This window comes from Dipodomys ordii, unplaced genomic scaffold (genome assembly GCF_000151885.1).
Source record: "Dipodomys ordii isolate 6190 unplaced genomic scaffold, Dord_2.0 Scaffold125, whole genome shotgun sequence".
In the NCBI taxonomy this organism is placed as follows: Eukaryota; Metazoa; Chordata; class Mammalia; order Rodentia; family Heteromyidae; genus Dipodomys; species Dipodomys ordii.
In genome coordinates this window covers 1,358,592-1,374,257 of record NW_012267341.1, presented here as the reverse complement: position 1 = coordinate 1,374,257, position 15,666 = coordinate 1,358,592, and the positions used below count along the sequence as shown (strand labels likewise).

General features: G+C 39.7%; 1 protein-coding gene across 1 annotated transcript in view; it reads right to left on the bottom strand.

The window, feature by feature from the left end:
* The window catches only part of Ckap5 (cytoskeleton associated protein 5), a 110,650-nt gene that overhangs the window by 30,719 nt on the left and 64,265 nt on the right, over positions 1 to 15,666 (bottom strand). The window contains exons 17-26 of the mRNA XM_013029963.1: positions 14,263 to 14,448; positions 10,988 to 11,082; positions 8,055 to 8,112; positions 7,841 to 7,966; positions 6,475 to 6,614; positions 6,162 to 6,336; positions 4,072 to 4,185; positions 2,001 to 2,129; positions 970 to 1,164; positions 220 to 355 (exon numbers count right to left, since the gene is read on the bottom strand). Coding sequence (XP_012885417.1) covers positions 220 to 355; positions 970 to 1,164; positions 2,001 to 2,129; positions 4,072 to 4,185; positions 6,162 to 6,336; positions 6,475 to 6,614; positions 7,841 to 7,966; positions 8,055 to 8,112; positions 10,988 to 11,082; positions 14,263 to 14,448 — 1,354 coding nt within the window. The remainder of the gene's footprint in view (positions 1 to 219; positions 356 to 969; positions 1,165 to 2,000; positions 2,130 to 4,071; positions 4,186 to 6,161; positions 6,337 to 6,474; positions 6,615 to 7,840; positions 7,967 to 8,054; positions 8,113 to 10,987; positions 11,083 to 14,262; positions 14,449 to 15,666) is intronic.

Below are 15,666 nucleotides of genomic sequence, written 5' to 3'. Positions count from 1 at the left end.
TTTTTTTTTTGTCCGTTGTGGGATCTGAACTCTGGTCTTGGGTGCTGTCCCTCAGCTCTTCAGCTCAAGGCTAGCACTCTATCACTTGAGCCACAGTGCCACTTCTGCTTATGTGGTGCTGAGGAATCGAACCCAGGGCCTCATGCGTGCAAGGCAAGCACTCTACCACTGAGCCACCTGCCCAGCCCATCTCCTTCCCTTTTAACCTTCTTAAATTACCTGATGCAGGCTGGAATTTGGTTGGAGCTGACCCTCCCATTGGTTTAGACACTGCTTTAGCAGGTGCGGCAGGCTTTGCTGGCATGTTAGCTTTGGCTTTCTCTAGCATGGCCAATACTTGATCTTTAGAAGTTGGCTAAAAAGAGAAAGTAAAATAAGTGAAAAGTGATAGAAATGATGCACTCAGAGTAAGCTTACTAACTGATGTGATAAGTAATTAAGCTGCTACCTTTGAAATACCAATGAAGAGAGGCAATATGCATTATGGAGTAATAAATACTAAGAGAATTAATATGCATTATGGAGTCACATTCAGGTAGCTATTCTTCTTTCACCCTTGTAGATTCTAAAAGTTTTATACTACTAAATATTTTATTTTTGCTCTTACCAAGATTTCAAAGTGAGCCTCTGTAAGAAATGTGGTCTTTGCTTATATAAATTCACATTCAGGCTGGGTGCTGGTGGCTCATACCTGTAGAATCCTAGCTTTCAGAAGGCTGAGATCTGAGGATTGTGGTTTAAAGCCAGCCTGGTCAGAAAAGTCCCCATGAGACTCTTATCTCCAATTAACCACTCAAAAACTGGAAGTGGAGCTGTGGCTCAAAGTAGAGTACTAGCCCTGAGCAAAAGAGCTCAGGGACAGCACCAGGCCCTGAGTTCGAGCCCACAAATACCAAAACAAAAAATAAAAATAAATTCATACTCAGTATTTTTCTAATAGCTTTAAACAGAAGCATCAACAAGAAGTACCTTTAGTTTCCCAGTAGCTTTGGCCATTTTTTCATATCCTAGATGCATCATGAAGAATGGCAAAGCATCTTGGGCCTTCTTTCGTACATCTCCATTTCGATCTTCTAGGCAGGAGTAAAGATGAGGAACACAAAGTATAAGGTCTGTGGGAGTGGAACGAAGGGTAGGTAGTTTCTCAGCCAGCCAGCCTAGAAGCTGCCAAAAGAAATAAAGACTAGTCACTCACTTCAAGGGGAAATTTACTATTTAAAATAATTTGTTATGTCAAGCCTAATGATTTCATTAGTCCCAAACATTAAATATATTATTATTATTTTTGTTTCTTCAGGTATTAAACCCAGAGCCTTACGCATGCTATACCACTGACTACACACTTAGTCTCTGGATTAGATTTTGTCGTGTGTGTGTGTGTGTGTGAACTGAGGACAGAATTCATGGCTTCATGCTTGCAAGTCAAGTGTTCTACCATCTGAGGCATGCACACCATCCTTTCGCTTTCACTTTATTTTTTACAGTTTTATACTAACTTTGCCCATGGCTGGCCTCCTGAATAGCTAGGATGACAGGTGTGAGTCACCAGTCCTGGCCTGCAATGATACGGTTTTAAATGCTGAACTCATTTTTATGATTAAAACCTCTGATTTAACCATTTAAGATTTTAAGAAAAGATGAAATTCCATTTAAAAAGCCAGTCCTTTAAACAGCTTTATTAAAGAAACACACAAATAAAAAAATACATAAACACAAACACTACAATAATTTTATTTCATTATTTTAAATATTTTATTTTTTGAGATAGTATCTTACTATGTAGCCCAGGCTATCCTGGAATTTGCTATGTAGCCCAGGCTAGCCTTGAACTCATATTCCTCCTGTCTCCACCTTCTGAGTACTATGCCACTATGTTTTCTTTTTCCTACTAACTCCTGGCACAAAATTCTAGCAACAAATGTATGTTTATTATGGGAGTCCTCACTCCTAACAAGGTAAGAGACATGAGGAAAAGCTCATGGTTGATTTATAGTACTAACCTCTTGCCTCAAGAAAGGATTTTCCTTCTTGAGTTCTTCAGAAAGATCTTCTCCCTCCAGCCATTCCTTCATGCCAGTCTGTTCTGCCCAAGCATTCACAGTTGCTAGGGCAGCAGCTCGAACATTATTCTGAATGGCAAAAATAACAGAGTATAGTTTAGAGAATGAAAAGTTTGTTTCTTAGTAAACTCGGATAATGTCAGTTTCTCTAAGCTCCACATGACATAATTGAAATCATCTTCTTTGATACACAAACTAGTTTTATGGTTATACTAAAAGCTACAGAAGAAAGTAGAGATATAAAACTCTAAATTGGAAAAAAAAAAAGTCCTATACTTTTAAAAAATGCAAAACAGCAATGTGGGCATAAAATCTTCAGATTTTAGCCGGGTGCCGGTGGCTCACTCCTGTAATCCTAGCTACTCAGGAGGCTGAGATCTGAGGATCGCGCTTCAAAGCCAGCCCGGGCAGGAAAGACCGTGAGACTCCTATCTCCAATAAACCACTAGAAAACCGGAAGTGGCGCTGTAGTTCCAGTGGTAGAGCGCTCACCTTGAGCTGAAGAGCTGAGGGACAGTGCTCAGGCCCAGAGTTCAAGCCCCACAACCAAAAGAAACAAACAAACAAACTGATTTTGCCTTCTGAATCTTTGGGGCTCTTAGGACCCTAACTGCTTGGTACAGAATGAAATAATTTTATGTCAGGGACTTCAACATAGTTAAAAATGTACTTGCTAACAGTTTGAATATTCAATTATTTTTATACTTGAATTCACACAAAAAGTTTATAACACAAAAAGAAAGACATTAAAATATTCAGTGTAAGATGAAATATAAGCGTTGCCACCCTCACACTTCAATAACCTCTAGGACTGTGAAACTACAAACGTCTTACTAAACTTCTAAATGGTCCTGCTCTAGCAGTTCAGGGAGAAAATAGTACAAATTAACTTTAAGACTCTAAAAGCTCACATGCTTATATCTATCAAAACTTTTTAATGATTTAATAATACCAAGCAGCAATCACTTATTTAAATGAGTGCATTTTTGCGAAACAGCACAAACACAATGTACACTACATAAAGACTCAATTTTATAAGTAAGAAATTTCAGATAAAGAAACTGAACACCAGAGGATGTAACTATCTAAGGATCATAAAGCTAATTGGTGATATATTTAGTCACCTTAACACTGCCTAGAAGGTTGACATGTTTACTATTTTTTCTTCTAATATTCTCATCCTTATAAATTCTCTTTTTGGAGAACAGGGATTAGGAGGTACTGGGAATAGAACCCAGAGCATGCCAGGCTCTGTGCCCTATCACTCGAGCCATACTTCCAGCTTCTTGCTTTTCTTTTTTGGTAGCACTGGGTTTAAACTCAGGGCCTTTGCTTTCTAGGCCATGTGCTCTGTAATACTTGAGCCACATCTTTAGTTGCACCTTTTTGGGGAGGGGGGTGGCAAGTAGTGGTCCTGGTGCTTGAACTTAGGGCCTAAATGCCATTCTTGAGCTTTTTTAGCTGAAGGCTGGCACTCTACCACTTTAGTCATAGCTCTAACTTCTGGCTTTAAATTTTTTTTTTTTTTTTAGTAGTACATTGGGGTTATGAATCTTATGCACTTTCCTGCCCAGAATGGCTTTGATCCTCAGATCTTAGCCTCCTTGGTAGCTAGAATTATAGCCATGAGCCATGGTTGCTTGGCTAATTTTACAAACTTTTTTTTTTTTTTTTTTTTTGTTGGTTGTGGGGCTTGAACTCTGGGCCTGAGTGTTGTCCCTCAGCTCTTCAGCTCAAGGCGAGCGCTCTACCACTTGAGCTATAGCGCCACTTCCGGTTTTCTGGTGGTTTATTGGAGATAGGAGTCTCACGGTCTTTTCTGCCCGGGCTGGCTTTGAACCGTGATCCTCAGATCTCAGCCTCCTGAGTAGCTAGGATTACAGGCGTGAGCCACCAGCGCCCGGCTAATTTTACAAACTTTTAAATTTACATGTACTATGGAAAAATGAGTATCATAGATTAAGAATAAGGCTGGCTCATTCCAGAATAGAGTTCTGGTAGAAAAGTTTACCTTGCTGTCTCCAAGGACTGTGATGACAGGGATGCCTAAATTCTTTACATGTTGCTTGATGTTTGGGCCCATGGCTACTGCCAATTGCTGTAGGATATTCAATGTCTGTTGCACCTAAGTGGTTAAGAGCCAAGACTTTTTGTTACACAGTTAATAAGAGACTTTTAACCTACTTAAACAAAAGAAACAAACAAAAAACCAGGAAAATCATCTTGTCTGACACAATTCAAATTAGCCAATGAGTAATTTTTAGGCTTTTTTTTTTCTTTTTTTGCCAGTCCTGGGGGCTTGAACTTAGGGCCTGAGTGCTGTCCCTGAGCCTCTTTGTGGTCAAGGCTAGCACTTTACCATTTAAACCACAGTACCACTTCCAGTATTTTCTGAGTAGTTTATCAGAGATAAGAGTATCATAGACTTTCTTGCTCAGTCTGGCTTTGAACTGCAATCCTCAGATCTCAGCCTCCTGAGTAGCTAGGATTATAGGTGTTAGCCACTGGCGCACTGCTTAGGCTTCTCTTTTTATCACCAGTTCACAAAACTATCTTATTAGAGTTTTAGCCTACATGTTACAGTTTATATTTTATTTTTTCCACTTTACCATTAAAAAAAAAAAGCCCTGACACAAAAACTCATATTTAGAGCTGGGAAGTTGGCTCAGTGTAGAGTGCTTGCCTTGCATGCATGAGGCCTTGGGTTCGATTCCTCAGCCATATAAGCAGAAAAAGCCAGAAGTGACGCTATGGCTCAAGTGGTAAAGTGCTAGCCTTGAGCTGAAGAGCTGAGGGGCAGCGCCTAGGCCCAGAGTTCATGCCTCACAACTGACAAAAACAAACAAAACAAAGCAAAAACGCAAAAAACATACAAACAAAAAAATCCTCATATTTAGCCAGACACCAGTGGCTCATGCCTGCAATCCTACCTACTCAGGAGGCTGAGATCTGAGGATCACAGTTCAAAGCCAACCCAGGCAGGAGAGTGGAGCTGTGGCACAAGTGGTAAAACGCTTGCTTGCCTTGAGCTCAAGAGCTAAGGGACAGTGCCCAGGCCCAGAGTTCAAGCCTCATGACCAATAAAAAACAACAACAACAAAACTCGTATTTAAAAATTAGAAATTAAGCAATTTTATATACATGAAACAAGTTATTTAACACTGGATTACTTATAAAGAGTAAACTCTGAAATTCATGAATATTTGATTAATAAAGCTGCACATCTTGAGACATATTTTAAGGAATTTATTTCTGGTTCAAAACAAGTAAATTACTCTTTTTTTTTTACTATCAACTCTTTATTCTTTGTTTTTGCTTTTTTTGTCGGTCATGGGGTCTGAACTCTGGGCCTGGGCCCTGTCCTTCAGCTCTTCTGCTCAAGGCTAGCACTCTACTACTGGAGCTACAATGCCACTTCTGGCTTTTTCTACTAATGTGCTGAGGAATCAAACCCAGGGCCTCATGCATGCAAGGCAAGCACTCTACCATTGAGCTACCTTCCCAGCCCCCCCCTTTTTATTCTTAATTTGTTTTTTTATTAAATGAGTATAATAATATTAATTCAATATGGCTATTTTTTTCCCTAATTTATTGTTGTTTTAGAGGTGATACAGTGGGGTTCCATTTACATACATCATTTCCTTTCGCATAGTGTCATCTGTCCCTCATTCTCTCCCTCCTATCTCTGTCCGTAAGTTGTATAGTTCACTTTCATCAATGTCCAGTGCAGCCAGTGTGCTCCATTGCTGCACTTTTTTCACCCTTTTTCCTTTGATTCTGTGCCCTCTCTCCACCCTCCCACAGATGTCCATATGAATATACTGTATACAAGGTAAAGAATATAACATCATCAGAAAAAAAATGAAGAAAAAAGTCCTTTATTGCCGTAATGTGGAGTTTGTTTTGGTACGTATTTTACTTTATATACATATGAGGAGGCACTTGGATATTGTACCTATGTGGTTCTCTCCTAAGACTATCCCCTTTGGTCTCACTGTATGTGAGTATCTAGAATTTTGAATCTCTCATTTTTTGCTAGTGAAGCCTGCATTGCAAAGGAACTTTTGATAGAGAAAGAGAAAAGACAAATGTTCTACATACCAAGATTTTATTTGAATCATTGAGTCGACCCTTCAAGGCAGTTGGGAGTTCACCAATGTTTGGTTGGATAAATTTCGCTTCATTAATAATTCCAGCCACTTCATCTAAGCCTTCTTTTCTGATCTTCCAATTCTTGTCACCAATCTTAGACACCAACTCTGAAGTAATTTTATCACTGAAAAACAGAAGCCGTTTAAATTTCTAGATTCTCAAAGATTATACCATAGAAATTCCCAGTACTGAATTAAAAAATAAGGTACCATTAAGAATTAAGTACAATGAATCAAATAAACTTTCCCAGAGTGAAATCTACCTGATTTCTGTCCTTGGCAGAAGATCAACAACATCATTCCCTCCATCATCTGGTTCCTCTCCATCTTCTCCTTCATCTATACCACTTGTGGTGTGCTTGGAAATTCCTCTGGTTGGAGCAGGAGGACTTTGCCCCTGCATCTACAAACAAATGAATGAGACTAATGAACTTGATGAAGAATATGAGAGCAAACAGATTGGAGAAGGTGCCTGGGTCAATGTATCTTATTCTTTCACAATACTTATTCACACAGTATTTTAAAAAACATTTTAATTACTACTGAAATTCTAATTTTGAAACTATACTGCAAACCTATTCAAATCTGACTTCTTTATAATAAGTTGTTTTTTGACTTGTATCTCTTAGACAATATAGAGCAAATTAGCTTAACGCTGAGCAATTTTAGCTGAAAAGTTATTCAAGGAGGAAAACTTTATGTTAAATGATTGTTATTATTTTGGTATAGATTCTGGGGCTTGAACTCAGTGCCTAAGTGCTGTACCAGAGCTTTTTTGCTCACCACTAGTGCTCTATTGCATGAGTTACCGCTCTACTTCTAGCACGCGTGTGTGCGTGCGTGTGTGCGTGCGTGCGTGTGTGTGTGTGTGTGTGTACGTGTGTATGAGATTAGTTGGCGCTAAGACTGTCATGGACTTTCCTGCCCATGCTTTCATCAAACTTCAGTCTTGTATTTCAACCTCTTGAGTAGCTAGGATTATAAGTATGAGCCACTGGTGCTCAGCTATTTTAAACTAATTTTTTTTAATTAATGTACTTTAAAAATGAGCAATACAATGCTTGATAAGAAATGTACTCATTATCTTGCCCATGTAATTGTAACCCCTCTGTACAGTATTTTCACAATAAAAAATAAATAAAAATTATTTTTAAAAAATGAGCAATACATTCATGAAGCTTGAAATTCAAAGGGTATAAGAGATCATAGGGGAAAATCTCTCATCTTACACCATAGTTAGTTTCTCAGTTTTCTTCCTTATAATGTCATGAATTTCATATGAATTCTTCCAGGGACATTGCATGAACATTAAAATAAATATATACACATTCTTTTTTTTTTTTTTGTCAGTTGTGGGGCCTGAACTCTGGGCTTGAGTGCTGTCCCTCAGCTCTTCAACTCAAGGCTAGTGCTCTACCACTTGAGCCACAGCACCACTTCTGGCTTTTTCTGCTTATGTGGTGCTGAGTAATCGAACCTAGGGCCTCATGCATGCAAGGCAAGCACACTCACCTCTGAGCCACCTTCCCAGCCCTGATATAGACATTCTTTCTCCCAAAGACTGAAAAAAATTTGGTCTTAATGAGATTCTCATTTCCACCAATGGTTTACCATTGTGGAACTTTTTACCTTTTCAAATTCTGCATCTATCTGGGATAGTAGAGCAGGCTTCTCATCCTCAAAGAACATTCGCAAAGATGGACCAACATACAGATACATTACACCAAGCAGGGTGATAGCAGAAGTCCTCACAGCCTGCCAGAGAGAACAAATACAATTTTTCAATCACAACAGACCCATGAAAATGGCTACAATATTTCTACATGTGCTAGAATGTACTCACTGGATTTGTTGCAGCAAGAGCAGTCTTCACATTGCTAATGAAAGCTTTGACATTCAACCTAGAGGAAACAACATTAGAATTGTAAACAAATGAAACTTTCAAAATACTCAATAGTTTATAAAGCTAGATTATGAGACTAGCTCCTGCTGAAGAATTCTTATTATTTTTTTGTTTTTTTGTCGGTCATGGGGCTCAAACTCTGGACCTGAGCGCTGTCCCTCAGCCCTTCAGCTCAAGGCAAGTGCTCTACCACTTGAGCTACAGTACCACTTCCGGTTTACTGGTGGTTTATTGGAGATTGGAGTCTCACAGTCTTTCCTGCCTGGGCTGGCTTGGAACCATGATGCTCAGGTATCAGCCTCCTGAGTAGCTAGGATTACAGGAGTGAGCCACCAGCACTTGGCAGAATTCTTATTCTTTTTCCACAATCACTTTAAAGTGTGCTTTAGATAGTCTGTTCATTGAATAATCCTACTATATATGATTAAGACTCCTATATCTAGTCTTGAACTCTGCTGAACTCAGATTAGATATTCTATATCTAGTACATCAAAACTCTTGATTGTTCATACCATAATCCCAAAACATGCTACTCCTAGCTTTATGTAACTTGATAAAAAGCCAAACTATTCTTGGTTGTTTAGGCCATGCTTAACTCTTCAGATTTATCCTTGATTTCTCTCTCTTTCATGCTTTATTTCCAATTCTATTTTTAAAATATGTTCTGATTTATACAGTCCAGTCATTAGAAAGAATATTATATAATTTTCAAGGGAATGGATGGACCTAAAACAAATTATGTGAGGTAAACCAAACTCAGACAAATGTCATAGGTTTTCTCTCATATGCAGATGCTAGATCTAAAGCACATGGATAAATTATATAGATCTCTAGGGATTCACATACAGTGAGTGAGACCAAAGGATACTCTTGGCAAAGAACACAAAGGCATAATGGCTATGTGCCTCTGATCATATAAAATAGTACTTAGCAAAATTAACTCCAGTCAATAGAAACAGGGTTTTTTCTTTTCTTTTTGTCTTGTTTATCTGTCTTTGAGAGGGTAAGGGGAGACAGAGAAATGTAGGGATGAAGAGTGAACAAACATAGCAATGATACTCACTAAACGCCATGTTGAGAATGAACTATACAACTTGTGGGTGGGGACAGAATGAGGGAAGGGGTGACATTGTCCAAAAAGACAGGTACTCTTTTTAATTCTTTTGCTGGTCCTGTGCTTGAACTATGAGCCTGGGTACTGTCCCTGGGCTCATTTTGCTCAAGGCTTGAGTCACAGTGCCACTTCTGGCTTTATATGGGATTAACTGGAGATAACAGTCTGACAGACTTTCTTGCCTGGGCTGGCTTTGAACCATAAGCTTTAGATTTCAGTCTCCTGTGCAGCTAGGATTACAGGCATGAACCACTGGTGCCCACTGAGAAATGTACTTTTTACCTGACTTATGTAACCATAACCTCTATGCACATCACTTTCATAGTAAATAAACACACACAGACACATTCTGAGTTATAACACTCATTCCTACAATCTGTAGGATCATATAAACTACTAAAATTTCTTTCTTTTACACTTTTTCTTTTTTGGTAGTATTGGGATTTGAACTCAAGGCCTCATACATACTAAATAAGTACTACCATTTGAGACATACCCTAGCCCTAAACATTATAATTTGTCAGAATTGCATGATTAGCTGAATATTACCATCCTTTGTCATTGGCTGTCTATTCATTCTGACTATACTAAGAATGATTGTGTTACTCTTCTGTACATGAACCCCTCCCACTGTAGTGCTGGGGATCAAATTCAGGACCTCACATATGCTAAGCAAGTGCTCCTACCAATGGACTGTGCCCTCAACCCCTCTCAAAAACATATACTACAGGTGGTCTTTAGGAAGATGAAGCAATTATCATTTGAAAGGCAACTCTGAAAAGTAACTGGGATTTGTAGTGTACACAAATAGTCCCAGCACTTGGGAAACTAAGGAGGATTCTTGCAGTTCAATAGTTCAGTAGCCTAGATAAAATAACAAACTGGTTTATATACAAATTATTTGGTAAATAGTGGGTTAAACAAAGTTAAACAATGTTTTCTATTACAAGATTTCTAAGAACACTTAATGCACCAAGGTGCTTTCTAGTCTCTAAATAATTGTGGTTATATAAAATAATTTCTGAATGCATTTGACTAAAAAATTTTGGAATTGGCTTTCTGTGAGACTGCTATTAAAACTTGAGGAAAAATAACTTTAGTGAGAACCCTATTAGTGGATACCAAAATGCAAGACAAGCTAATATGGACCTTTGAAAACAAAGGTGGCTTCTTTTATAAATAGATTAGGTAGGCTGGGAATGTGGCTTAGTGGTAGAGTGCTTGCCTAACAGGCATGATGCCCTGGGTTCGATTCCTTAGTACCACATACACAGAAAAAGCTGGAAGTGGTGTGGTGGCTCAAGTGGTAGAATGCTAACCTTGAGCTTAAAAGAAGCTCAAGAACAGTGCCCAGGCCCAGAGTTCAAACCCAGGACTGGCAAAAAACAAACAAACAAACAACAACAACAAAAAATGCTGGGTGCCGCTGGCTCATACCTGTAATCCTAGCTGATACTCAGGAGGCTGAGATCTGAGGATCACAGTTCAAAGCCAGCCTGGGCAGAAAAGTCCATGAGACTCTGATCTCCAATAAACCACTAGAAAACCAGAAGAAGCTCTGTGGCTCAAGAGGAAGAGTACCCTCGTTGAGCTGAAGAGCGCAGGGACAGAGCCCAGGCCAAGAGTTCAAACTCTACGACCAGGGGGGGAAAAAAAAAGGAATATAGCTCTCGTTCTTTAAAAATAATCAGAGAATAAAAATATAATCATAAGTTAAACACTAGCTATTTCTTTTTCATTTGATTTCTTTCTGACTTACCCAGAAAAACCAAACTCTTTTATTGCATTTGATAACCAGTTCAGAGTTTCTGATTGATTCTTCGGATTCTTTTGTGAGAAAGCCATTGACATAACCTGGAGAAATGGAAAATCAACATCAGATTTGTATTTTCTCATAGAAATGTAACACAGCATTAGGCAAATGTGGATTAGGCATGCTTATACTTTGTGTCTCTGTGTGTAGTACTGAGGGTTTTGCATGGTAGGCAGGTACTCTACTGCTGAGCTATATTTCTTTTTTTTGGTAGGTGCTAGCACCAGGATTTGAACTCAGGATCTCACACTCTCACTCTGCTTTTTCATTCATAGCCAGTGCTCTACTTCCAGTTTGGCATTTGCTTATTAATTGAAGAATCTCATGGACTTTTCTGTAGTTTTGAATCTTGATCATTGAAGTGTCAGCCTCCTGAGCCACTGGTGCCTGGCTTGTTTTTTTTTTTGGTTCTGGTTGTGGGCCTAAACTCTGGGCTTGAGCTCTTCAGCTCAAGGCTAGCACTCTACCACTTGAGCCACAGCGCCACTCCCAGCCTTTTGTTTTCTGCTTATGTGGTGCTGAGGAATCGAACCCAGGGCCTCTGGCACACAAGGCAAGTGCTCTACTACTGAGCCACCTTCCCAGCCCCTGGTGCCTGGCTTTAATGATAATGTCTCACCTGCTACTTGGGAATATATATCCCTTGACTGTAATCAACCTGTTTTAGGTCTCCCATTATAGATGGGATGACTGGCACACATGACCACACCCAGCCTCTTTGTGTGGAGGCGAATTCTCTCAAACTTTTCTGTCTAGGCTGACCTAGATCTGTAGTTCTCCTAATCTCAGCTTCCCTATTAGCTAGGATTATAGGTGTAAACCACCAGCACTCAGCTAAACTTGTCTTTTCTGATGCTAAAACAACTATAAAAAGAGTTCAGCAGCCTGGCGCTGGTGGTTCACGCCTGTAATCCTAGCTACTCAGGAGGCTGAGATCTGAGGACTGAGGTTCAAAGCCAGCCCTGGCAGGAGAGACTGGGAGACTCCTATCTCCAATAAACCACCAGAAAACCGGAAGTGGCTCTGTAGCTCAAGTGGTAGAGCGCTCACCTTGAGCTGAAGAGCTGAGGGACAGTGCCCAGGCACAGAGTTCAAGCCCCACGACTGACCAAAAAAAAAAAGAGAGCTCAGCAATAAAAGATTTAAGCTATACAGGGGAATAAGCTAAGTGACAGCAGTATTAAAAGCCAGGCACCAGTGGCTCACATCTATAATCCTAACTACTCAGGAGGCTGAGATCTGAGGATCTCTGTTTAAAGCCAGACTCAGCAGACGAACCTGAGTCTTATTTCCAATGAATTATTAATGAAAATATGGCTCAAATTGTGGGCAAAAAAAGCAGAGTGAGATTGGGAAGCCCCAATCTGTTCCTGCCCCAGTACTGGTACTCACACACATACACACAAACACAAAAGTTTTATGGGCCAGGCACTAGTGGCTCAGACCTGTAATCCTAGCTACTCAGAAGGCTTAGATCTGAGGATCCAGGTTTGAAGCCAGCCCAGGCGGGAAAGGGTATGTGAATCTCTTATCTGCAAGTAACCTCTAGAAAACCAGAAGTGAGCAAGGTAGGTGTCTGGTGGCTCACAACTATAATCCTAGCTACTCAGGAAGCTGAGATTTGAGGATCACAGTTCAAAGACAGCCCAGTAAGGAAAGTCCATGAGATTCTTATCTCCAATTAATCACCAGAAAACTGGAAGTGGTGCTGTGGTTCAAGTGGTAGAGTGCTAGCCTTGAGCTGAAGAGCTGAGGGACAGTGCCCAGGCCCAGAGTTCAGGACCCATGGGGGGGGGGGGGAGTTGGGTGCTGGTGGCTCACACCTGTAATCCTAGCTACTCAGGAGGCTGAGATCTGAGGATCATGGTTCAAAGCCAGCCTGGGCAGGAAAGCCCTTGAAACTCTTAATCTCCAATAAACTGTGGCACTGTGGCTCAAATGGTAGAGCATCTGCCTTGAGCGGAAGAGCTGAGGGACAGCGCCCAGACCCAGAGTTCAAGCCCACGACAAAAAAAAAAAAAAAAAAGCCAGCCCTGTAGGAAAATCCCTAAGACTCTGGCCTCTTATTAACCACCAAAAAGCTGGAAATAGAGCTGTGGCTCAAGTGCAGAATACTAGCCTTAAGCCAAAAAGCATGGAGACAGCACCCAGACCCCGAGTTCAAGCCACAGAACCAGAACCACAAAAAAAGCTTTATGGACTGTTTACAACTTTTCATTAGTATTATTATTTTTTATTTTGGATTATAATTTTTCTTTAAAAAAATTGTGGGGCCTGAACTCTGGGCCTGGGCGCTGTCCCTCAGCTCTTCAGCTCAAGGGTAGCGCTCTGCCACTTGAACCACAGTGCCACTTCTGACTTTTTTCTTTTTGCTTATGTGGTGCTAAGGAATCGAACCCAGGGCCTCATGCATGCAAGGCAAATGCTCTACCAGAATATTATTTATTATTCTACAGAATCTTATTGATTGATTGATTAGGGCCAGTCATGGGGTTTGAACTCAGTGCCTTGGGCTTTCATTTGGCTGTTTTGCTCAAGGCTGGAGTTCTACTACTTGAGCCACACTTCCACTTCTAGCTTTTTACTAGTTTTTTTTTTTTTTCTTTCTTTTTTCCCCAGGGCTGAGGACTGAACCCAGGGCCTTGCGCGCACCTGGCAGACGCCCTTCCGCTGGGCTAAACCTCCAGCCCCCTTTTTTCTAGTTATATAGGTAAGAATCTCATAGATTCTTCTGTCCAGGCTCTCTTTGAACTATGATCCTCAGATCTTAGTTTCTTAAGTATTTTTGACTAAATTTTCATTATCAGGCAATAGTGTATTAGTAAGCATAAATTAATATTTGGAGCCACGTGCAATGGCTCATATCTGTAATCCTAGTTACCCGGGATGTGGAAACTAAGATTATAGTTTGAGGCTAGCCTAGGAATAAAAAGTTGCAAGACTCTTTCTCAATCAATGGCTGAGCATGTTATTCTTGCTACAGGGAAAGCACAATGTCACTCTCAACACGGGGAAGCATAAGTAGGAGGATCAATATCCAAACAAGTCTGGGAATATAGGAAGATAATATCTTCAAAATTAATACTACAAAAATGGTATGGAAGTGTGGATAAAATGGTATAGTATCTGCTAGGACTTGAGTTTAAGCCCTAGTCCCAGAGGGAAAAAAAAAAAAAGAAAACACTAGGACAACTTAGAGAAGAAAGCTCTGTGACACTAACCTGTTCAGCTGTCCATGGCAACATACATGCTTCGGCTATTGCCGTCATAGCTTCCTTTGCATTGTTTCCACATTTTACATCTCCAATCTTATCTACAAGACCATCTAATACAATCTGAGCTGATGTTTTGGAGAAGTTTCCCTTCTGGGCAATCAAAGCAACTATGTGAAGCTTCATCTGCATCACCTGAACAACAGTAAGTATCATAAAATTATGAGTCAGCCAAAAACATTTACTTAATCATACAGCAGCCTGAAATAACTGCCATAACCAAACCAAAATCAAAATCTGAAGTAGAAGCAAAGTATTCTTCATTTCTTTATCTTTTAAAACTTATCAAAGTATCTAGATGACAGTGACGAGAGAAAAAAGACCCCCAATTCAGTTTCTATACAGAAGTTTGAGCTGAAAAATCCATTTTCCATATTCTCTTCTTATAATTTTCACATGTTTTGAATCAATCTGAACACCCGAAACTGTGTATAATAAATGGCCATAGTGACTGCCATACCTCAGAGTTAGTACTATAGCTGTTTAATGGGAATTAGGGTAACTTTGCCCATAAATATTTTCCTTTCTACTGTCTGAATATTTTATTAAGCTACTAGAATTTCCATTAGCTATAGATCCATTTAGGAAATGAGTACCTTCTTGTTAAATGCAATTATCTTAGATGGGACTACCAGAACAAGTACCTCTAGTAAAGGCTATGTTCGATAAAAGAATTAAGAGCACTGAGAAGAATTTGAACTATGAAAATTACCTAAAAGCTTAAATTCATAGTCCTCACTCAGTTTTGCTCAAGGCTGAAGGTCTATCATTGAGCCATGCTTTTAGCCTTCTAAGGACTTCAAATAATACAACAATCATTTAAAGAAAAAACTGTCAGATCTCAGTAAGAAGACTGAACTTTCCAGAGATTTACTTTTCTTGACTTTTAGCCTCTTCTTCCTAGATCTATCATAACCTTCAAAACCAACAGTCTCAAAATCATGACAATTGTGAAAACTAGAGCTGTACTGCTACTACAGGATGGCAGATCAGGCTTAGAGCTCCGTAAAAAAAAAAGTCCCAACCCAAATAAAGTATTGTCATTATTTGACTTATCTGGCAATTACTTTCCTGCCAAAGTTCCATTTGAAGGACCTGTTATTTGACTCAACTCTGACTAGCTGAGGGGGAAAAGTTCTATTCCCAAGAAATTGGTCGAAAATGACCAGTTTTAATACTGCAGCTGGCCCAAGGTTGCAATGCGAGCTGATACAAAGGAGTGTGATCAAACACTTAGAAGTTGGAGAACTAAGATCACAGGTGATTTTGAAAGGGTCCTATTTATTCACAAGAATCTAAACAACTGTACACACTCAAGGTTGTGGTGCAGTTCCAGGTTCTAACTGCTCACTT